Consider the following 23,334-nt stretch of genomic DNA (forward strand, 5'->3'; position numbering starts at 1 on the left):
CTAGACATAACTGGTAACAGTATGCAATCTTTTTTTTTTAACATTTCTTTTTAAACATAGCTTTTACTTATGTGTTCACAACTGTATCTTACAATAGAGCCTTTTTGAATATGTAGAAGTCTGAATCTCTCTGCAATTTTTTGTTTTACCTTTTACTTTTTACTTTTTGCTGGAGAATTCTTACAGCTAGGTCACTTGTGTTTAACCAATTCTTATTATGCCCAAATGAATTAAAAGTTAATAAATATGCCTGTAAAAGCAGCAAGGTCAAGATGTCTCTTCATTGCTTATATATGTAGGATGTATTTAAATTCAGTCTGTCATTTAAGATTATTTTGAGCGTTTTAAATTTCTGGATATGTTAAGTTACTGGATTTAATGCTGAAATCAATATGCAGGCAGTGTGCATTGTACAGCTGTGCATTGGTACTAGCAGGTGCTATGCATCCTGAGAGATCTGATTCAGCCAGCCAGCTGGTTTTTCAGTGTAGGAGCAGAGGATTGCCCGTTTCCAAGCATCACAAACTGACTTGTTTGATAATTATGTCTGCCCTGAAATTAAAGATGTTATTTATGAAAAGCATCATAGATATTGCTGTCAGGAATTGTGGTTGATCTGAAAGAGACTGGTAAAGAGAATTCCCTGTTTGGAGACTGATGAACTGATGAACTTTTAACCCTGATGAAATATTCAATTATTATATGCTACTGTGTCTCTCAGGGGTTTCTTCCCTCCTTGTTGATCTTCCAGTCTTCTTATTCAGGCTCTATTTTTAGACTGGAATAGCTAAGCCCAGTGTGCATTTACAGCTACTTTTTCTATCTGCCATTGTAACAGCAAGTGCCTGTGGGTATTGGCTGCTGACCACAAAAAGGTTGCTTAAAATAAAATGCAAGATCAGGGATGCCTGAAAAAGCCTAGTTTTTTATAGAAGTCTAAAATAGAAATCTTTCTGCACTTCAAGCTAGCTGCACAGTAACCTCTGCCAGGGTACCATTTTGAGAACAGCTGTAAGGTTTGTGATGTTGGGAGTCTTGAGCCAAAGGTAGCTCCTTCTGGGGGCATTGGAAAGGAATTTTTGTTTAGGCTGCGAGTGCTTTCTAACCCTCTGATCATGAAAGGGGATGTTGAGGGATCTCACTACCAGCAAAACCAAGTGTGTCCTTGAACCCATGAATCTTAAAATCAACCCTGTGGATGCTGTGCATGTTTAACACTGGTTTAAACATGATGAGCAGCACATCCTGGATTTAGGCTTCAGGTGCTGTATAGTGGAGGTAAATATTTTCTCTCTGCAAATTTGGATGCGGTAATACATTTTTTAAAACTGGTTTTGCCTGAATACTTCTAGCATGGAAATCCACTGTTTCCACACTGATGTAAATAAAGTAACTGCATGAGCATGCACATCATGGACTTCAGGGAAGTTGCTGCTGGATTTCAAGCTGTGGTTAGATTGCTGCAATACATTGAGATGTGTATCTTTGTTTTCACTTTCAAGGCTCCCAGCAGTCTCATGGAGACCCTTGAGCAACATCTGAACTCACTGGAAGGAAAAAAACCTGGCAACAAGTAGGTATATATGTTGTACCATGTACCTAGGCATAATGGAGACAGTGTGAGATTACTTGATGTTTAGGTTTGCCTCCCCCAACCTCCTTTTGTCACTTACCTAGAAAATAAGACAAGGCTTTTGCTTTCCTTTACAAAGTCATCTTAATGGCAACCTTTTCTTTGATTAATGGGGGTGGGGGAAACACACAGAACAACTAGACACTTTCCAAAATGAACTGAAATTACTTGAGGAAAACTAGAAGAAACTGGGGATTTGTGTGCTGCCAAGGCTTTTATCGTCAAAATCTATTTCTTTTCTAATGATTTTGCCTCTTCATACTAGATACTTGCTATGGCTAAGTCTAGGAAGGATTAAGCTAAACCTCTGTTTTCTCTTTTACTGTTGCTATCCTTGCAATTTAGTGAAGGGTAAGTACATACTTTTACACATCACTTACTTGCAGGCATGATTATATGTATTTTTAAAAGATTTTCTTGAACATTTAGAAATAGATATTTTCTTTGAGTTGAGCTAAACTGCTCTTTGCTTTTGTATGTAGTCATTAAGTTATTTTTTTGTCATTTCTGTGATTAGAAGATCCGGAAATCTTCTAATCTATTCTGCAGCTCCTAGGACTTACCCAATTCAAGTAACTTATGGGATGGATGCTAGTTCAATACTGGTGCAGCCTTATCTTCAGCTCCTCCTTTCATCTCTTAGATCAAAGCAGCTCTAAAAATATGTAGCAGTATTTTCATAACTCATAATGAAAGCAAACAAATGCACTGACGTGCATTTTAAGTTATGATTAAGGCTCTGTCAGTTACTGTTAGTGTGATTTTTGTGCGTGTGGGAGAACTTTCAGCTTGAACTTTCCAACTCACAGTTTTCATACTTTTTAATGTAGTTATTTTCAAGTAATTCTGACTTTCTTTAAAAGAAAGTAGACTTTGAAAATTTTCTGACACATCCTCAGAAGATTTATGTTAGAGAATTGCTTCAGTATTGGTGGTGTTCTGCTGGTGTTGCATGGTTTTCTAATATGGTGACATCTTGCCCCAGTAACTCTTTCCTGCTGGCTCCTGTAGGCCTCAAAGCAAGGTATTTGCATGCATCTCTGCATTTCCTCCATTTAGTAGAGCTTATTTAAAAGGCAGAATAATCCTTTGATGCCAGTTAGCTTAAAAGATTTATTTAAGATTTGAAGTAAAATTTGTATTTCTTGTCTAAAGTGGCACATGGAAGTTTGAGAAATGTAGAGGGCATGCAACTGAAGAGATCTTCAGAAAGCTTTCATGCTTAGGTTTTGGTCTTTTTGCAAGAGTTTTGATGATCAGAAGCGTAGTTTTAAAGCTGTACTTATCTGAAAACCCCCTTTTTTTTCTAGATCTGGGGCTCCTTCTCCTCTGAGCAAGGTAAATACTGCCAGTTGCTATACTAGATAATTCTTGTTCAGGTGATGGTTTAGATATGGTTTAGAACATTGTAAGGAGTTAAATGTCCATCTCTTATTCTGCTTTTTAGACTTTGCCACCTAATTGACAAAATTAGATCTTTTAATGTCTTTATAAACAGTGGCCCCATAAGATCATATCACTGTTCTGAAGGGCTGCAGTGCTTGTGACAGTCAGGATGCTAAGGAATTACACCCGGATGTGGTGACTTCTCCTTGTGAAAGCATAAAAGATACATATATTTTTATCTCAACTTCTTTTTTTTTTTTTTTTTTTTTTTTTTTGCTTTCATTCCACCTTAATTCTCATGTCACCAAGAAACTTGCTCCAGTGCAGTGTATTTCTCCTCCAAGTCCTTCACTCCTTCCATAGCTTTCTAGGAAGGAGTTCTGGCTCTTCTAAGCCCACGTTCATGTGAAAAGATAGGAAGAAAGGAAGAAAATTTTCATCCAATATACTTAGTTTCAGAAATGACCTTCAGTAGTGAGATTGCTGACCTTATTTTAAAGCAAGAGTAGCCAGTGAAAATGCCTTGGTTTGAGTGTCAGATAAACTAATGAGCTTTATGGTGTTAGTAATAGTAGCTCCTGGTATCCCTGGAACATTGCCAGGTGCCATAGCTGTGTCTCATAATGGATGCTGTGGGGGAAAAACTCAATTAAATCTTCTGAAGATAATGCAGGGGGTTCAATGCTTGATTCTAGAGAAAGCTCTTAAATTTTTTTCTGAAAAACCCTTTACTAAAAAAAAGCCACAACAAAACCAAAAGAAAACAAAACAAAAAAGTAACCCCCACAACTGCTGTTTATGAGAGCAGTTTGGTGAGAATGATGGCTCAGACAGTGTTCTTACGGCTTTAACCACCTCTTCCTTGATGCACATGAGGGATTGGGACCACTGTAGTCTCAAACCTTCCTAAAGCTTTGAAGAGAGTCCAGAAAGCTTACACCCATCTGCTAGAGTTATGATGATGGGATGACAGTAGAAGAATTCAGGAGAAAATCTCTTCAAAATTGCCATTCTTTTTCCTTCTTGCAAGTGGTCAGAATGGCAAACAATACTAAAATTAGGACTTGTTTTCAGTTGTTAGGTAAAGGATCTCTAGCATGTGAGATGCTGTACCAAAGCTTAGAGTGTCTTTTGGAATTAAATTGACACTCTACAAGGTAACTTGAGTCTTCAAGTTCACAGAGGAGTTGCAGTATACTCTCCTGGGTGTCTGTCCTTGCCATACTTGAAGTATCTTTATCCAGAATTTGAGCAGCTAATGGAGGAAAGTCATAGGATGAGCTGTCTTTTGTATCCTCCCAAGGACTTAACCCTGAACGCTGTTGATGGCTCTTTAAACTCTCTTCTGAAGGTTTACAGACACACTTTTAGTTAAACTTTTAACTATTTCTCTTCTCTCACCATTTCTGTGGTTAGAGTACTGAGGTGCTGTTGTGGACAAACAACTATTTAATTCCATAGACAAAATGAAGAGTTTGACAGTTATAGAAACGACTCCTTTAAAATAAACCTTGTAGAAACTTTTTGCTTCTTTGAAGTCACCTTGGGGTTTCTCAGCTCTGCTACCATCTGAAATTTTAGTCCAGTCTTCCTTAAATTATTTGAGAGGAGAAAATACCTCACGATAAAAAGACATTATGTCAAAATTTAGTTCTTAAACTAAAACTAGGGCTGTGCATGAGTTGGTTGGGGAGAAATGCTGGTATATTGAATGTATATTTAAAATGTTTCTCCAGTCTTCTCCAGCCACAACTGTTACATCTCCTAGTTCTACTCCAGCAAAAACTGTTGACACATCTCCTCCAGTTGATCTTTTTGCAACTTCATCTACAGCTGCTCCGGTCAGGTATGTTAAAAAGTGTATTTGAGTTACTGAGCTTGATGTAGGTACCAAAGTCAATTGTTTGGTATTTAAATGTTCTAGATGAACAAGATCTGGTTTCCTAAATAAATAACTGACTGGCTTAACCCATAGAAGTTCTGCCAATCTTCTTCCACCTAAAGCCAGTTCATTGCCTGGAATTGCAGGGTTCTTGCTTTCATACATGGCATGATGAAATATGGAAGTAGAATGGTGCTGGTTTCAGTCACAACAGTTATTTTCTCTGTTTTCAGGCACTGCCTGGAATTTTTCATTTTCTGTTTTGGGTGTTGTGGTGGGATTTCTTTTGGTTTGGTTAGTTGGATTTGGGTTGGGGTTTGGGTTTTTTTGGGTTTTTTTGTTTGGTTGGTTGGTTATTTGGGTTTTTTTTTTAAGTCTTGTAGATCTGTTGCAATGCCATTATCAGGAAATGGAAGTAAGTTAAGGTTCCCATCCTGGGTTGTAGCATATTCTTGGGACTCACTACACTAGAGGTGCTTATGGCCACTGCTCTAATCCTAAAGCCTGGAAAAAAAGTCTCTGTTTCATCCAAACTACGGTTGATTCCTTAATCCAGTCATGACATTAAAAAAAAAAAAAAGATTGAAATGGACAAATTCCTCCAGTATTTAATGTGTCTCTTCCTTCTCTTGGCAGCTCTTCCAAGCCATCCAGTGATCTTTTGGATCTTCAGCCAGATTTTGCCGGTGCTGGGCAGGCAGCTCCAGCACCTGCTCCTGCGGGCGCTGCTGCTGCTGCTGCTGCTGGAGGCACCTCGTGGGGAGGTAGAGAAACCTCACTGTCAGCATCCCTCCTTGCAGTCTCCATCTCCTTGCCTGGCTGAACTGGAATCTGCCTCTTTCTCTGCTAGCACAGGATGTTCCCAACCCACTCCCAGGCTTCTGCTGACCTGACAGTCAGGCATCCCTCTGCAGCTCAAGGCTGCTGCTTCTTTCCAGGGATATGCATAATAGTATAAGCTGCTTATAAGGGCCTGACTGCAAAGCTGAGGGAGCCAGGATTATGTGACTAAAAGTGAGCAGGAGGGGGATGGATGAAGGTGAGCAGGTAGGGTAGGCACTTCAAAACAGAAGAACCAGAACTGCTTGTGTGTTTATTGGCATGGTGGGGGCAGAAACCAGCTCTTCTGTTCATGGGGCAAAGGCCACAGATCAATAGGAGGAGAAACAAAAATAGCTTTTAAAACAAAAATGCGTGTAAAGCAAATGGTGGCAACTTAGTTCTGCTGCAAGTGTGATTACCTCTGACAAAGCTTGACATATTTTATTAAAGTGTCTGCTGTGTGTGCTTAGAATACTAATATGGAAATAGAAGTAGAGGGCTAGCTGCTTTCAAAAAGGAATAACTAACCAGCTCTCTGAAATCTGACCCTGTTGTTCCAGGCAGCAGTAACAGCTGGTGATCTGGAGGACCACAGTAAATGTAGGCAGTGTTCACTCTTGTTCTGTTAAAACAAGGAATTAGGCCAGTAAATGTGATTTAATTTATACGTTGTAAACCAGTTGTGGTGTAATCTTAAGGGATCCCGTGTGGCAGCTTAATGAACTCACCAGCCTGCTCCCAGCAGGAATGCAACACTGAGTCATGCTGACTCTGCTGTCAGGGCTCATACTGCCACTGGTGCCTTCTGCAGTCCCTGTTTCTGTTCTTAGTTGTAGTTCATTAAAGATGACATTGTATTTCAGCCACTTCATTAAGAGAGGATAGCTAGGGCTGTCATGTAGACACTGTATTGCATATTCCAGTTTAATCTGTTGAATTAATTTCTTTTTTTATCCTTGCAAATGTCAGTTTTATTAACAGTAAGATAATCTTATCCAGACAGCAAGACCAGAGAGTCATCTATTCTAGGATGCCTGGGACTAATTATTCTGCAGTATTTTGATTGTGTCCTATTTGTCTTACTTTGTCATTGCCAAGCACTGAAATACAAGCTTTGAGATGTTTGAAAGAGCTAACTTTTTTAAGCAGTTGCTCATTCCTGCAATAATAGAAATACAAATAAATAGCCAGTAATATTGTAAAGTATTGATTTGCATAGAAATTGAAAGCTGATTTGGTTTAATTTTTTCTTTTTGGACAAAACATCCATAGTTTGAAACTTAGGTGTTTCTATTTTTCTGAATTAAAGTTTAAAAACTTTTAAATTGTCTGGTAATGTCCTTAGTCTTACTCCATGACAGAAAAGGACAGCTAATTATTTTCCTATAGCTGGAGTTGTTGCAACTCTCATTAAGTACACTTCAGTCTTATCTTTCAGAATAGCATTTTGGTAACTTAGTAAGCTTAGCTTTGTCTGCTTTACTGCTGGCTGCAGTCCAGGTATGATGACCTGTTACTGCACTGGAATCTTGCTTTTTGTTATTGTTGGTTTTGTTTTGTTTTGGTTTTGTTGGGCTTTTGTTTTGTTTCATTTGGTTTTGTTTGAACTCTCTGACAGAATAAAAATGTTTCACCTGGAAGATAGGGCAGTACTGAGGCAGATCCCTGATGTGAGCTAGTGAGCTCTCCATTCCTGGAGATTTTTCAAGACCTGAGTAGTCTGAGCCAAGAGTGACCTGTTCTGGTGTTGGGAGCACTGTTGTTCTGAGCAGAAGGGTGGACAAAATGACCTTCATTCCACCCAGGAATTTTGGGAGGCTGTGTAACCATGCATCCCTGCCACTTGAGCTGCTTACTCTTCTGGGCTACAGCAAGTGAATGTGGGAACTCATGAGAAAATAGTACTAGAGGGAGGAAGCTGGAAGAAGCACTGAAGTTATTACAGGTTCAGAATAGCTAGGAAAAGGTGAATATCAAATACTTCACGTTGCAGCATTAAGACATATCAACAATAAACAGTCCTGCTTTTCTCAGTCTTGCTGGCAGTGTAGATTCTATGTATTATGGCATATTCAGTATATTTGGATTATATTTGGGGTTATGTACAGTACTCTGTATATTTTGTTGTATACTACTGTATTTCTGAATACATAATATGTCATCTACCAAGTGAACTATAACTTCTGAAAATATACACTTCTATGGTATCAGGAGACCATCAAGATAGGATAATTTGGTGCCTTGCAGCATACTGCAAGGAGAACAGATAGCCATTTAGCAGGTAGAGTAGACTATAGTATTACAAAACATACAGTAGGTCAAAGTCTGCCTCTTTGTGAGCTTTTACTCTTGGATATAAAAGCAAACTGACTTGAATTTCTGCTCTGAACTACCTTACAGTGTGCCTTAGAACATGGATTTGCTAGCAGTATTATTACTTTAATATTACTGTACAAAACCCCATTGTTTTTAATAATTCCCATATTAAGACTAAGCATAGATTGCTGTGCTGGATAATTGTCACTTCACTATATTGAGTTTTATAACATAATAATAAAAAGGCATTGAAGACTGAGCTAATAGAGCTTAAAAGTTTGCCAACAGTTGTTTATTTCAAGTCTAGCTGTTGACATTCACCTGGAGTGCAGTAATGGGATACCAGAGTGCTGCATTTTTAATGTACTGTTCTGCTCTTTTAGAATGGTATTTTGGTTTAGTTCAGCTTGTGCTGTCAGTCTCAAGTAGAGCTCGCCCAAGGAACCAATTATGAAAATTGTAAACAAACTAAAATGTAGGGTTTTGCTGCCTTTTTTATAAGTGTTTTAAAAATAAAGACAAATTTGTGAAGGCAGGGCTGCTCCTGCTCAAATAATTTTGCTTCCAAATGCTGATCCACAGTAGAGCATCAGGACTCTGCTTGCTGCTCAGTGTGGGTAAGATGAACCCATAACCCTGTTATGGGTACAAAGAATCTAGGAGCAACGCTGAGATACTGGTTAGTAAACAGGGAGCTGCTGAGCTCAGGCTATCCTAACTACAGAATAAAAATTTAATAGGACAGACTCATTAGTTATTGCATGTTTTTATATCTCGTAGCTGATTTTTATGTAGGCAAAACAGAACTCTGTGTTTGAGCTCAATCTGAGTGATCTTAGAGGACATAAAATTGTAGGAAAGTCTGTCATTAAAGATGCTTCATTGGCTTTCAGAAGCAGTTGACTAAGGAGCCAAACTTGGAGCAGAGCCAGTCTGCTTATGCTTGTGCTGTCAACATTCATACTCCTCATAGCAAGTGTTAACAGAGTTAGTTGTTCCTGCAGAGCATGTTTGCTCTATCATAGATGCAGAAAAGGCTTTTGAAGAGGAGCTGCTCTATTGATTTATTTATTTATTTAGCACTTGGCAGTTGTCCGAAGTCCAAGAACCACCACCTGTTTGTCTCTCAGAATGTATTTGGGGACTAGGGATGCCATGTATCACATCCTGAAGTAACAACACTATTTGCAAGCTGCTCACTGCTAAAGTATCCTTGCTTTAGTGCCTAATCTGTGAAGAGTTCTGGGGATGTACTGGTCCTGCTTTGAAGAGTAATTAAACAGAATGAGCTTTGTCCTGTCAGAATAACTTCCTGAATATTAGAAAAGCAAGTGTAGAAATTATGTTTCTAGGCATAACCTAGACATGTGATTTAGCATGAACATTTGGCTAATGAACATCTTCAATTTGGCAGTTCTACTCATTACTCTGTTTTTTTATTCTGCTGTCATTTTAATGGACAATCACTAGACCTCTTGGGAGAGGGTGAGTAGTATTTTCGATTTCTAAGACCTCTGTATGTTAAGACTCCTCACTAAAAGCTCCAGCTTTCTGGAGCTGAGCAATGTGGTCTTTGCCTTTCCCCTTACCTTTCCTGTTTACTCTTCATTACATGGTTGCATATAGATAATCTGGCTGCACTTTCTGGTGTGACCTCGGAGCCACAGATTTCAGATCCGTTTGCCCCAGAGCCTACTGCAGCTGCTGCTCCAACTACTGACACTGCAACCACTACAACTGCTGCCACGACAGCCACCACTGTCCCTGCTGCCACTGCTGAGGTGGATCTCTTTGGAGGTTAGTTTGGTTGCTGTAGTGCTCCACACCAGTTCGTGATGCAGGCAAGCAATACTGAGCTCAGCTGCATAATAAGGCCTCTGGTTTAACCAGCTGCAGATATATGGAAAAATATATGGAAAACTGTAAACCTTAAGACTGGGTAACCTTATGTCTCAGGTCCACATGGGGGTAAGCAGGAATTGTTTCCACGTTATTCAATAACTATGCACTCTACTACAATTTCTGAGAAAACCAGCTGTGCTTTTGTAGTTGAAGGGATGGATGTGGCAGTGTCCTCCCCTTTGTTACGTGTCATGCTTGTGCTGTGTTGTGTTTGTTTTGGGTATTTCCTGCAAATAGAGTATGGAGCCAGCTGAAATTACTGCATTTCAGCAATCTGGAATTTGGGTTTTATTTCACAAGTATTTGCAGAAAACTGAAGGGGTTATGAACTTGAACTAAGTGTCAACTATGCAAACGATAATATGTAAAGGAAAAAAAGGAAAAATAATCTTAGAGTTTACTTGTGCTCATTCAGTTTCTAATGTTATCTGCTATCCACTTGAGTAAGAATGCATTTCCCACTGTATGTTGTCATTTCTCTTGGTACTTCTGTGGAGCAGGAGGCTTCCCAAGAGCATGTCAGAAATTAATTTTTTTAACAATATACCAGCCCAGTAATGGAGAAACCTTCTCATTTACAAAGTATGTTTAAGATCACCTGACCAATGCATTTTTCTAGTTTTCTCTTCTCTCATGTATACTTCCAGCATGACAGGGGATGTCAGGAATAAGTAATAGCTTATTTGCTGTCAAAACTGAATTCCAGTATCTTCTCTGTGGGCTATGTTTATTTATCACTTCTACTGACAGGATTGCCAGAGAGGTCTCATACATAAGCAGTTTGACTACAAAGGTGTTTCCTTAAGCCTGAAAATTCCCAGTTAGAAGGGCTTTTTACGAGTGGCTTCAACAGACAGCACCAAAATATGCCCTGGTAAAATGCTAAAAAGCCCTAAGAAAGGAATACAACTGCTACTTGCTGCTTACCCCTCCTTTTACAAAGATTGATAATAATCCAAATGCCACAAGATCAGCCAGTTGAGAAGCATCTTCAAAATTGTCATGGGCAAAGTTCTGGATGCCACTAGAAGTGAGAGAGAGTCTGATGTTGGTTGCTCTCAGGAGCCTGTTGCAGAAGCCAGGGCCTGTGCTCATTAATAACCTTGCAATGCATAGTGTGAAATTTATGGTATGTAAGCACTGGGGTTGAGCCAGTCTTGGATACTACAACTTCAAATTACATTATTAATTTATTAACTTGGTAATTTAGTAATTTATTTAGTAATTAATTAATTTAGTAATAGGTATATGACTTTTTGAAAAAAATGAAAGGATAGTTAAATTGATAGAAATCACGGAAAACTTGAAACAGGATTAGAAAAACAACTACCTGTGCTTGTTCTTCCAGTACTACAGCAACAAGATGCAGTTTTTTTTCCTACCTTTTTCACTACTCAGTGCCTGGAAAAACAGCTACTGCCAAATCATGTGCCTGCTTCCAGGCTTGTCAGGCAAAGACCAGGATGTGTTTAGTTTCTAGAGATTTAACTGATCATTAGATAACTTAGTGACACGTGTTAAGAAGTGGAGCTTCACCCTTCAGTGCGGAAAGAATTTCACTCTTGCGGTATGCAGACTTCTGTGACTTGATCTCTTTCTTTAAAGAGAATGTATTTTGTCACTCAAATGCAATAAATCTCCAGTGGATTATATATTAGATGCATACTGATTTTTTTTCCCCTGGAATGCTTCAGAATGAAGCGAGATTCTATTATTTATGATAGTGGAAAACCTCTTGTTTGCAATAAGAAAAATCTCTAAACACACTCAGCAGTAAAGATACTTTTGCAGTGCCTTCAAGACATCCAGTGGACAGACCCTTTTAAGATCTGTGAGTCTGCGTTGAACTTCCATCTCTCTGTTCGTGGTTTGAATTTTTTTGTTTTTTTATTTTTTCCTGAAGGCTGTGCTCTAAATATATTCTAGCATCATATGCTAACATTCCTTGTTAATTTAAGACTGTGTCCAGTGCTATAAGTGGTCGTTTTTGGGCAGACACTGCTACTCTCTAGTGTTTGTGTTGCTAGACATGCTTACACTTAATCCTATTAAGTAGGTATTTCACCTTTGAGGTCTACTGGAGATAGGGTCCTCAAGGTCACCTTAACTTCTTGCAGCTTGCCAGGGCTTTGTTGCTTCACACAATTTCTTGTGGCCAGGTGTGGTAGCAGAAGGTACAGGAGCAGTGATCTCAGGAGAAAGAATGTAAAGAGTCTTCAGGGAGTGTCTGTGTAGGGAAAGAAGCTGAAAGCTGCTGGGGGAAGGTAGCCAGGCTGAAGGAAGGAGCAGTAGAGGAGGCTTTGGAATAACTGTTGACTGCACTGTATGGCTGATTCTTCAGCTGATAGGAGTCTGCATGCTGCCTAGGGCCGGGCTTTGTCTTTGAGAGATAAGATCTGCGTTATGTGTTCATTGCCAGTGTGGCGCTGGAAAGCAGATGAGAAATGCAGGATTGATCCAGCATAGCTTTTTTAAAGAACTCCACCTCATTAAGAGGCCAACTTCCAGTGACCTGGGCCAACTTGAGAAAGTCCTAATCGTGTTTCACAGACAAACAAGATGGGAGGCTGTTTTCAAAGAGCAGCTGGAATCCTTCCTGTGAAAGGGAAATGCAAAGGTAGAAGAAAGGCAAAATACCTTGATATGCCATTCAGTAATAAAATTTGAGAACAGTATTTTTGGATATGTGTATTGTGCACTTGAGTTACAATTTGTTGTGGGATTACTCTGTAATCAGTGCAAGTAACAAGTCATGGCAAACACTGTGCAAATGTCAGTTATTAGGCATTAAGGTAATTGAATTGTAAATAGGCACAACTATGGTCTTCCTGCAAAGAAACTGCAGGCAAAGTGCTGAAGACTTTTGGCAGTTAAGGGCTAAGGAATGTCCCTTATGCTGGTACATGCTGGTATAGCAAGTTAGCACTTAGTTAATAAATACCAAACAGACAACAAATACTTTGCATAATTATTATTATTTCCTATCTCTGAGCATATTGAAATATTTCTTTATAACTCAGGTCAGGTGTTCTATGTCAGATAGTAATGAAGGGTGACTGAAGAGGGAAAAAACTCTGGAAACAGCTTCCTGTGTACGCTTCAGTTCTATAATCTTTCCTCTACTTGTGACTTCCACAGGATTGTTTCACGTTTCATAATACATTAATGATTATAAGTCAGTTGTATCATTTGTGTGAGTAAATTTGTCATGTATTGATGCTATGGCATCAAAGAAAGCCTGAATTTATGAGACGAAAGAGATCACTCAGCAGGAACACATTTTTCTGCAGACAAGATGTATTGAAGCACTACTTCAGTGTTTAACAACTTTGAAAGCCCCTTGTTGCACGTTATTTCAGTAAGAACTATATTTATGAATTAAAGTGTAATGCAGTACATAATACATACCTGTCACTCCTGGCAGGTGTTCCATGCAGTGTGAACTTGCAGAGGTTTCAGCAACATCTTGTTAAGTTTTCAGGATGTCAAGAAAATCAAGTGAGGACCATATGTTACTTGATTCTAGAAGTCAAAAGCTAAATTCATTTTTTAGACAGGAGTTGCAAAAATATAAAGAATACAGTGACTGCTTTAAAGGGATAAAATCTCTTGAGCTGCTGAATGTGCAAATGTAGCGTTACTACAACAATATGAAGGAACAAAAAAGAAAATAAACTGTCTTTATTAGTAATAAAATATGCAGATGTAATTGTATCCATTTTTGCATGTTAGGCTATATTTTAGCAGAGGGAAATTGTGCAGGAGCAGCAGAGCCTTTTGAAAAGAACTTAAGCACTACCTTAAACCCAATGGCAAACCCTTGGTTTAGGCTGTGAGTTGTAGGGTCACCTGTTAAGGTTGGTGTGTCTCTATATTTGTATAGGTTTCTTGAACTAATCAGAGTAACTAATATTAGGAGATTTTACAATGATATTTTTCATTTAGATTCCAGTACGAACTGAAGTTTTTATCCCACCTGCCATTTAACCCAAGTCTGATGCTAAAAAAACTACAGCGCTTGACAAGAACCTTAAACAGAAGTGTCAATAAAAAATAAAGAAATAAAGCTGGTGCCAAACTGTTTCCTTGCATCTGTGGGCTGGAAGGAACTTGTGCCCACCTTAATATCTATTATATTATTATCTGTTATATGTGGAACTTCAATAGCCTAAATCTGGACAGGAATAGGTATCTCTCTGAGGCTGAAGTGATCCCAACACAGAACTAGTGGCTAGCTCTCTACATTCTGAATTTCTGCCTTAAATGTTATCTGGAGTCTATCCTTTCATTCTGGGAGGTAATTGTAAGTAGGGTTGACCAATGTCTGTGCTGTTGGCCTACAAGCTTGTGTGGGCACAAATAACATTTCTTTGCAAGAGCCCAGGGTGCCCCTTCATCTGAAAGCTGGCCCTGTGTGCAAAACTGATCACACATGATGTTACGCAAAACACCTTCTCAAGCAGGATGATGCAAAACCCTTCAGTTCAGCTCTGTGCTGAATTCCTTCCACACAGAGCATGCCAGTGTCTGGTACACACACAGCACTGGGATGCTTGACTCATTCTGATGTTTTTACTTGGACAACTGCCATCCAGTTTTGTTGTTGAACAACCCTGTTACTTGAAAAATAGAATTATATTTGAAATGGCTTATTAGCAGGCATTTTTTGCTACTAATTCATTTTAATTCTATTGTACAAGACTAGTGGGCTTTCTTCTCTTCTGTTGAAGTTTCGATGCATGTTCTTTTGAGCTTTTTAGATTACCTGGCACGAATTTGTTTTTAAAATGGTTGTTTTCATTTTAAAATTGACATTCAAGTTAAAGCATGTTAAGCTTTTTCCTGTGCTAATTTGACAGTGCACTTGTAGTATTCCCCAAAAGATTATTTTAACTTGCTAATTTTTGTAGCAGTAGAAAAATATCCTTTACAAACATCTTGAAGTCTTTAATCCTCATTGTGCAGTCCTTTTTTGTGGAGAAAATGCTTGCCTATGAGGATAGTCCAAATGGCACTGTCCATTAGGACTATTTCATAGAATTAAGAGCACAAATGCTGGTTTAAGCCTAGAAATAATGCTGTTCATAGCTTGAAATTTAAGCATGCCATTTAGGAACTGGCAAACAAAAAGAAAAAAAAAAGAGTCGAAGAGCAAGTGGCAAACCAAAAAAACCTTCAAAATCCTAATGAGCAAGTCATTCCAAAACCCCAAACTAGTCGCTTTCTCTAACTTGGCTGGTTGGCCTAGAAGTGATCCTAAAAGGACAGACAGGTTATGGCTGGCCAGCCATTGGTTAAGATGAACAATCTTGATCTGTTTGAAGCAAGCTGAGTAAATATAACCTATGCATCACGTTATGGCTTCAGAAAGATCCAGTTGGAATACTGTTAAGAAACAAGTAAGTTCAATCTTTTAGATGTTGCATGACTGACTTGGCTCAAAGACTAGAAATGGTAGTTGCAGATATCTACCAGAGTAATTGGATTGTTATTTGTAACAGTGCAAGGCACTATGCTAGTAAACTCACAGTTGCAGATTAATCACATGTAATACAGGCTTTGAGCATGCAAGTTGTTAATAGCCTCTTTAGTTAATTTTGTTAATTAGCTGATTTTGGGTAGTACATGAGCATGCTGCTCTGAACCCTTATACAATGAGAATAATGCCTTCTTTTGCACTCACTGTGCTTATTGTGGGCAACCCAAGAAGCTCCCTCTGCAAACCCTGTCTAGAACCTGCTTGTGTGGGGTTGGGGGAGAGACAAAGCATTTTGCGCTGCATGAGTTGTCTTGCTGTTGGAGTAATTACATTCATGTTGTATAAGGGGATCTACCTGTGCAATTTAACTTGGTTCTTTTACTATATTTTTCTTCTCTTTATTCCTTTTTGTTTTTTTAATTTCTGTTTTTAAACTGCACCCAAGATGCCTTTGCAGCTTCTCCTGGGGAAGCCCCTGCAGCAGCTGAAGGGGCAGCAGCACCAGCTACCCCAACCCCTGTAGCAGCAGCTCTTGATGCATGTTCAGGAAATGGTGGGTTTTATGTCATTAGATAGTCTCTTGTTTTGCTGATTTTTGGTTTGTTTTTTTTTTTTTTTTGTTTAAACTACATGGCAGTGTGTTTTTCTGAAAATTTCATACTGTTTGCAATTGGTAAAAACAAACCTTAGACTGAAGAGCATGCTTAACAAATTTGCCTATTTCCAAGTCCCAGTGACTTTGTATTTATTTGGTAGTGCTACTGAACAGTTCTGTCAGTGCTGAATTTTAACAGTAGCCTGGATAGTCTTTTGTCATATTTGGTTTTTTGGCCTCATCAAAGAACCTTTGAAACTTCTCTCCTCTAGTAACTAGGCTGCTCAGCCTTTTAGACAGTCTTTATTTTAGAAAAACTTAAGTAACATGTCTGGATAAGTAAGCTAGATGTTAGAGCAGCCTCCTCTGTGTGCGTGCGTGTATTTGCAGTATGTGCATTGCCTATAGTTGCTTTGTTCTTGACTTCCTCCCTCACTGATCCTAAGTATGCATACACATATATTTCCCCTCTCCTTTTTACAAGACCCCTTTGCCCCATCCGAAGGTAGTGCAGAGGCTGCTCCTGAGCTGGACCTCTTTGCTATGAAGCCAACAGAGACTGCTGTTCCTGTAGTTACCCCTACAACTAGTGCAGCCACTCCAGTTCCTGCAACAACTCCTTCTCCAGCTGCTGCTGTTGCTGCTGCTGCTACTGCTACTACAGCTACTGCCACTACCACCACTACTGCCACCACTTCTGCTACCGCCACCACCTCCGCTCCTCCTGCTCTAGATATATTTGGTGGTAATTTTGTTTTTAACTCTTTGATTCTGGTGGATTGATCTGTCAGGAGTACCAAATGAACAATTCGTTGTTGCATGCGTGTTGTGTGCTAGGCTTTCAAAGCAGAGAGCCTGTTAATTTCAAATATGATGTGCAAAATTGGAAACTTCTGTTTTCAGTCCTGCCTTTCAAAAATGAGTTAAAGATGTGTTGTGTTCTTGGCCTTAGATTTATTTGAGTCTGCTCCTGATGCGCCTGCAGCACCTAAACCTGATGCTACTCCTAGCATAGATCTCTTTGGTACAGGTAAAGAGAGAATTCTTCTGATACTCTGCTGCTTTGAGCCTGTGTAATGGTGTAAACTTGATTTGAGTGATACTTACTTCTTGTTCTTTCTTTCCTTCCTGGAAGATACATTTTCATCTCCACAACCTGGAGCTTCTCCTGTGCCTGAGAGTTCTCTCACTGGTGATCTCTTATCTGGTGAGTGCTTGTTTTCACAGGCCATTCCACAGACTTCCTGGGTTTGGATTTTTTTTCCAAAAGTTTTTAAAAAAAAATCAACTTACTGCCAATTTACATCTTTAAACTGAAGTATCAAGACACATTAAGTTTTGGGTTTGCTGCTTTGGTCTCAAGATGTGCACTTGCTGAAGATGCAAATCATGAAGTGGCTGACACTGAAGTTCAGTAAGTAAGTGATATGGTTGTTGGGAGAGCAAATCCTCCTCTAAGCATAAGGAAATGCTTAATAAACAATGTTTTCTTTAAAGTACTGTGGTTTTTCAGTTGCTGTGTGAGAAATGTAACACTTTCTGTTTGCAGTTCTGGAGACTATTACCCGAATTTACCAAACCTCTGGTACTAACTGTTGGAGCCCATGTGGCTTTGAAATATTTAGCTATCACTGTTGCCTTGCTGATACTAAATATGATTTATCCTATGCTTACTGCAGTGGATGCATTTGCAGCCCCCTCTCCTCTACCCGCTGCCTCTCCAGCAAAGGTGGATTCTTCAGGTGTGATTGACCTATTTGGTGGTGGGTATTTTTGTTTCCTCACCACTTCAGAGTTGAATCACTTCATTTTGATTACCTTTGCGCTTTGCTAAAGCTGCGAGTTTCCCCTTCTCAACTTTTCTGTGTGGCCTTAGGGCTGAGTCTGGCACGTCTGGTTCTTAAACTTGCACCATAACGAACTGCAAATAAGCTGTCTGGTTGTCCTGTTGTCATGACACTTGCCATTCTGTCCCCAGTCAGTGCATGTGTGGCTCTTCCTCAGATGTCCAGTGAAATTCTGCTCTGTCTTTTTTCTTCTTTGTTAATCTCCATGGTCATGCTGTTTCCTCTCAGTTCCGTTTCTCAAAGCAGCTGAACTTTTGTCTCAAACTGGGTATATCTGAATCATGGATTTTGACAAGGTGGAAATTAGGATGGACACAACCAACTCTAGGCATGTTGAAGACCAGAAGTGGTGCTTAGAAGCAGTGAATTCCAAACATTCCTCTAAGAAGATTTCATGTGAGCTAGTGGCCTCTGGCTGCAATGACTCCAAACTTTCAGCCAGTACATTAATCTCCAAAGTCCTGTTGTCCTGAATGCTGTGATTTGTATCTGAGAAGAGGTCCAAATAAAGAAGAGATTTCTTTCAGATGCTGGTTTGTTGTACATCCCTTTTTCCACCTGAACTTTGCATCCATGGTACTGCTCTGCAATAAGGATGGCCAAGCAGTTTAATTTTCTTCTTCTGATGTATGAAGTGACTTTCTTTTGTCATCTTTTGATAAGTGATGAATTGATGTATTTAATATTGAATGTCTCACTTTTTCTTGATGCTTTCTGGAATTCCCTTTAGATGCTTTTGGAAGTAGTGCTTCTGAGCCCCAGCCCACTACCCAGGCTGCTTCTAGTTCCTCAGCTTCTGCAGACCTACTTGCTGGTAATAAAGAACTTCTAAAAACTTGTTACTTTAGAGCAATACTAAGAAATGGTGTTTGAAATCTTTTATGTTCTTTGGGTGTAGATAGTGAAATAAAATACTTATGCACAAGATTTCTTAGTACTTCAGATATTTTAATTAAAACTAGAGTGACTTATAATGGAGGCAATATACTGAAGTACAAGCTAACTTCCTAGATAATCTTCTTTCCATGTTCTTTGTTTTCCTACCTCCCACACAGCCTTATTTTTCTGTTCTGTTCACTGAGTATGAGTGTCTCCATGAAGTTTATTTGGCAGTCTGTAGCAGTACTAAAGTTAAGCAAGATTTCAGGCTATGCTTCTTGTTCCTTACTGCTAATTAAACTTTGAGTTCATTCAATTTGGTTTTCTTTAATTTGGTTGAGCACTTAAATGTTAGTAGCTTGAATGACTGACTTGGTAGCAGTCTTGCATTTAGCCAAGGAGAGTGGGTTGATGTGAGGATGGTTTTCTGAGCACAAGGACAGAGAAGTGATAGAGACCCTCTCCTTACACTGGGTGAGATGAGGTCTCTCACCACTGTCACACCCTATATCAAAGTTTGGATAACTGTATTATTTTAGTCTGCAACCTACAGATAAGCAGCTTCAGCTGAATTCTTTGTGTACTACTCTCCAAAACTCGTGCTGTACCATGTATTGTAGTGGCTGAGCTGAACAGCTGTGACTCCTCCCCATCCCAATTTGAAGTTTGTAAAGAGCAAAATCCCAACACATGCACTTCTGGTTTGAAGACTTGTCTTAAATTCTCCCATGTTTCTGAAAGGGGAATTTGTGTCATGATTTAAATAATTGCTACCCCAGCCAAAACCAGCACAATTTGTAGAATTGATGTGTTGGTTATCACTACATTTTCAAGTATCTTCTCAAAATGTGGACATTGTCTAGTTGTGCTACAGGAATGAAGGAAGTTGTCTAGATAATAATAAGGCATCCATTCTCAATCAGCAAGCCAAATTCTTAAATTGGGACATAATGTGTAAATGAATGCTAAATCTTTAGGACAGACAGCTTCAGATTTTAGGGTGGAAGACTACTCTTTTTTTCATATTTCTTTGATAGATTTTTGTAGTAGTTTATAGATGGCTTAAGGCCATAGATCAAATTTTAACTAATAGATTCTGGAACATGAAAAATCTTTTGCAGTTACATGTGCTATCAAGAGACTGGTTGTTGGACAGAATTCTAATTCCGCTTATGCAAACATTACAGTACAAAATATTTTATGTCATTATCTATAGCTAACCTTAAATGCAAGTAGGAATTGTGCTCCAGATGGCTTAAAACTTCAACAATGTGCACTCTGAATCTGATGAGTTGCAATAAATCAAAACCTAAATTATAAAAGGGATGTTCTAAGTCTAAATGCTCAAGCAGACCTGAAACAGTTGTGATGAATTGATGATATTTTAAAATTTATTTTATTTATGTTTTGAATATACATTCCAAAGGGCTCCAAGTAGATTTGATTTTATTTTTTTGGCAGACAGAGGGAGTCTATAAACATTGCAGCATATTGCTAAGCATTTGTTCACTCTAGATAATGGCAGATGTATAGCCTGCAGTGTAATCCAGTTTTAAATTTAAGAGTGTCTGTGAGTTCATATCGTGGCTGAAGGCATGTCCTTCATGGTTTATGAGTGTTTGGTTGCACTTAGTGTTTATATGCATAATGTTATGAGTATACTTACTATTCATAATTGCTTTATGTGTTCTGCTGTCAAATGAGTTCCTGCCCCTTCTTGGCTTGCTTAGGAATTTTGAAAGAAATGTTTTCCTACTCTAAGCCTTTCAGCAGACAAAACCAGAACTTTGCTGATAAATAAAACAGTCTAGCCATTTTCCCTTCTAGATCTTTCTATTCAATTAAACTGTGTGATTGTATGTCCTAGTATGTATACAAATAACATGTTCCTATATGAAATCTTACTTGACTGTGTAAAAGCAACCTCAAAATCAGGCAGTTGGGGATGTCCACACAACACATCTAACTTGGTTGCTGCTGTTTCTGCAGTCTTTCCTGGGGTCTTGTGCAATTTCTTGACAGCTAGGAAATTGATTCATTAAAGAATTTTATTGCTTCTGGGCCTGGTATTCCTCTTAAATTGTGTAAGGTGAAAAGCCATCAAATTAAGACCAGTCATCATACAAGTCATCACCAGAAGCTGGGGAGTCCTCTGTTCTGTAGCTGGAAAAATAGACACTTTATGGACTTTGCAGAAGCTCACAGAACTTTCTAAACAGAACCTTATTAATGGATATTGGCTCATAACTTTCTGCCAGGTTCCTTGTTCTCCCTCAGGAAGTGGAAAGACAGGCTCTTTAGGTGGCTCCTGTGCTTTAGGAATTGCTGCAGTGAACTGCCTTTGTCATCCCTGGATTTGGTCAACCTGCTTCTGGTCTGGTTCTGTGGAGATCTGTGCTTTTGTGCAGATACTTTAATGCCCTGAGCTTTGCCTTGGGCAGGTGATGATCTAGTGTTTTAGCTGGTATCTGCTGCAGACCCTCTCCTCAAGAAGAGGCACATAGAGGAAGCCTCTTTCAGGCAGCCTGAGAAAGCATCACTAATACAAGCTTTGGCACTAGGGCAGCTGGAACCACCATAGCACGTGCTGGAAGGGAGATAGGGAATGCAGCTGGGCATGGGTAGTGTGGAATGCATTGGAGAATCTCTTAATGTGGAGCATACCAGAGTGAGTTCAGGGGAGAGCCACAGAGATGATGACTTGTGCTTATGACATATGCAGAGAGACTGACCTAGGCTCATTCAGCCTTAAGAAGATGCTTATAGGTGTCAAAACTCACAGGAGCATGCAGAGGAGGTTCTTCTTGGAGGTGCACAAAGATAGTAAAAAAAGGAAATGTGTGTGGGAAACTCATTAAATACTGTAATGGTCTGCTATGACAACAGGCCACCCAGAGAGTCAGTAAGAGCTCCTCTTGAAGGTGCTAAGGCAAATGTGTGGGCAACTTGATTTGGTTAGACTCTTTAAACAAGATGTGTGGCTGGCTGACTTCCAGAGATCCCTTCCAACCTACATTATTCCATGACAAACTCATGTCAAGAACAGACTGTGAAGAGATGAGGGCAGATCTCTGATGCCCGTGCGTTCTTCCATATTCAGGGTTAGCTACTGTGAGCATGACACTTGCTGTGGGCTAGGATTTGGATTATGAGGGCCTCTTGGTTCCATTATACTGAAGTAAGCCTAATAAACATAGGGAAGCTCACATAGGCTGCTGAAATGTTCTTTATTTTAAAATGGCCTAGTAAGAATTGTCTTTGTCTTTCCACCCTTTATAGACTGAGGAGTTGGTAAACAGTCTGACAAGGCTGGCTCTAACGTCCTCACCTCTCTTATGTGTTTTTTAAAGGCTTTGGAGGTTCCTTTATTGCTCCCTCTCCATCACCATCCCCAGTCACTCCAGCTCAAACTGGATTACTACAGCCCAACTTTGATGCAGCTTTTGGGACAACAGCTCCAACAGCTGGCAGTTCATTTGATGCATCAGGTGAGCTACAGGGTTTCTTCCTGTGAATTTTCTAATACATTTTGTGTAGTAGATGAGTTAATGACACCATATTTAGGCTCTGAGTACAAGCAATATCAGTGACCTCCTTTTTCTTTCTTACTGGAAGAAACTCAGGGTGGTGATAAGGCTGGTGTGTGCCCAAGAGCTCTCTGAACTCATTTTTTATTCTACCATGTCAGTAAAAGACAAACTAGTGTATACGTCATCCTTGCATGTGCTTGATAGCATGAATCAGGAATTACACAAACAAGGAAAACTCTACTCTGTAAATCAAGTGTAGAGGCAAGTCCTGTTGCCACAGCTTCTGATGGTGCTCAGGAGCCTGCATGGCACACACAAGGGTACACACAACAGAAACTGCCCTAGAGTTCTTTGCCTGACTATAAGCTTAAACTTTTATCACTGCTATCATTTTGTTTGCATCTCTTCCATTCTATATTTTTCATGCTGGGTCCTTGCTACAAACTTAAAATTGGTGAGTTCTACAACCATACAAGAAAAAAAGATGGAAATAATACTGCTGCTTGGTTATTTGGTTGCTTGCCAGTGCACATGCTACCCCTCCCTGTTGACTTAACATTAGCATGTACCTCAAATACAGATCAGAAGATAGAACTCAGGCATGAGATGTACCAAGCAGTTTGACTTCAAGGGATGTAAAAAATGAACTTCTGAGTTAGACGACTGGACTAAGGAGAATAGCACTGTCTGTGTGGATGGTTCTGGTTCCTTCTGATCTCATAAGATGTTAGTGGGTTTTCCCGATTCCCTGCTGCTTGCAAGTGAATAGTAACATTTTGAGACTGCCAATCCTGTTGCTGTGAGATGTCAAGGTATAAGACTGCCTTTGCCACAGTAATTCTGACTGGTGTTTGCAGCAAGATGTTCATTTTAAAAACCTTTAAATGAATATCTCCTGACAAATGTGTGTGCATCTGACATCTCTGTAAGGATGGTTGTAAGAAAAATAGTGTCATGTGGAAGTGCTGTATCTATGTAGATTCAATGCTCCAATTAAATCCCTTTTTTAGGCATGTCTTCTCATGTTAGTTTTCATTGGTATAGTTTTTTGAGGATTACTGTA

The 23,334-nt window shown here is 39.3% G+C and overlaps 1 protein-coding gene across 1 annotated transcript in view; it reads left to right on the top strand.

Annotated features, from left to right (window-relative positions):
- SNAP91 (synaptosome associated protein 91) overlaps positions 1-23,334 on the top strand; it is a 63,170-nt gene that overhangs the window by 29,449 nt on the left and 10,387 nt on the right. Inside the window, exons 10-22 of the mRNA XM_059467564.1 lie at positions 1,503-1,573; positions 2,944-2,971; positions 4,756-4,865; positions 5,538-5,665; positions 9,510-9,524; positions 9,666-9,836; positions 15,866-15,973; positions 16,500-16,760; positions 16,968-17,045; positions 17,151-17,222; positions 17,695-17,778; positions 18,593-18,676; positions 22,092-22,229. Coding sequence (XP_059323547.1) covers positions 1,503-1,573; positions 2,944-2,971; positions 4,756-4,865; positions 5,538-5,665; positions 9,510-9,524; positions 9,666-9,836; positions 15,866-15,973; positions 16,500-16,760; positions 16,968-17,045; positions 17,151-17,222; positions 17,695-17,778; positions 18,593-18,676; positions 22,092-22,229 — 1,348 coding nt within the window. The remainder of the gene's footprint in view (positions 1-1,502; positions 1,574-2,943; positions 2,972-4,755; positions 4,866-5,537; positions 5,666-9,509; positions 9,525-9,665; positions 9,837-15,865; positions 15,974-16,499; positions 16,761-16,967; positions 17,046-17,150; positions 17,223-17,694; positions 17,779-18,592; positions 18,677-22,091; positions 22,230-23,334) is intronic.

The sequence above is a fragment of the Ammospiza nelsoni genome, chromosome 3, assembly GCF_027579445.1.
Source record: "Ammospiza nelsoni isolate bAmmNel1 chromosome 3, bAmmNel1.pri, whole genome shotgun sequence".
Classification (NCBI taxonomy): Eukaryota; Metazoa; Chordata; class Aves; order Passeriformes; family Passerellidae; genus Ammospiza; species Ammospiza nelsoni.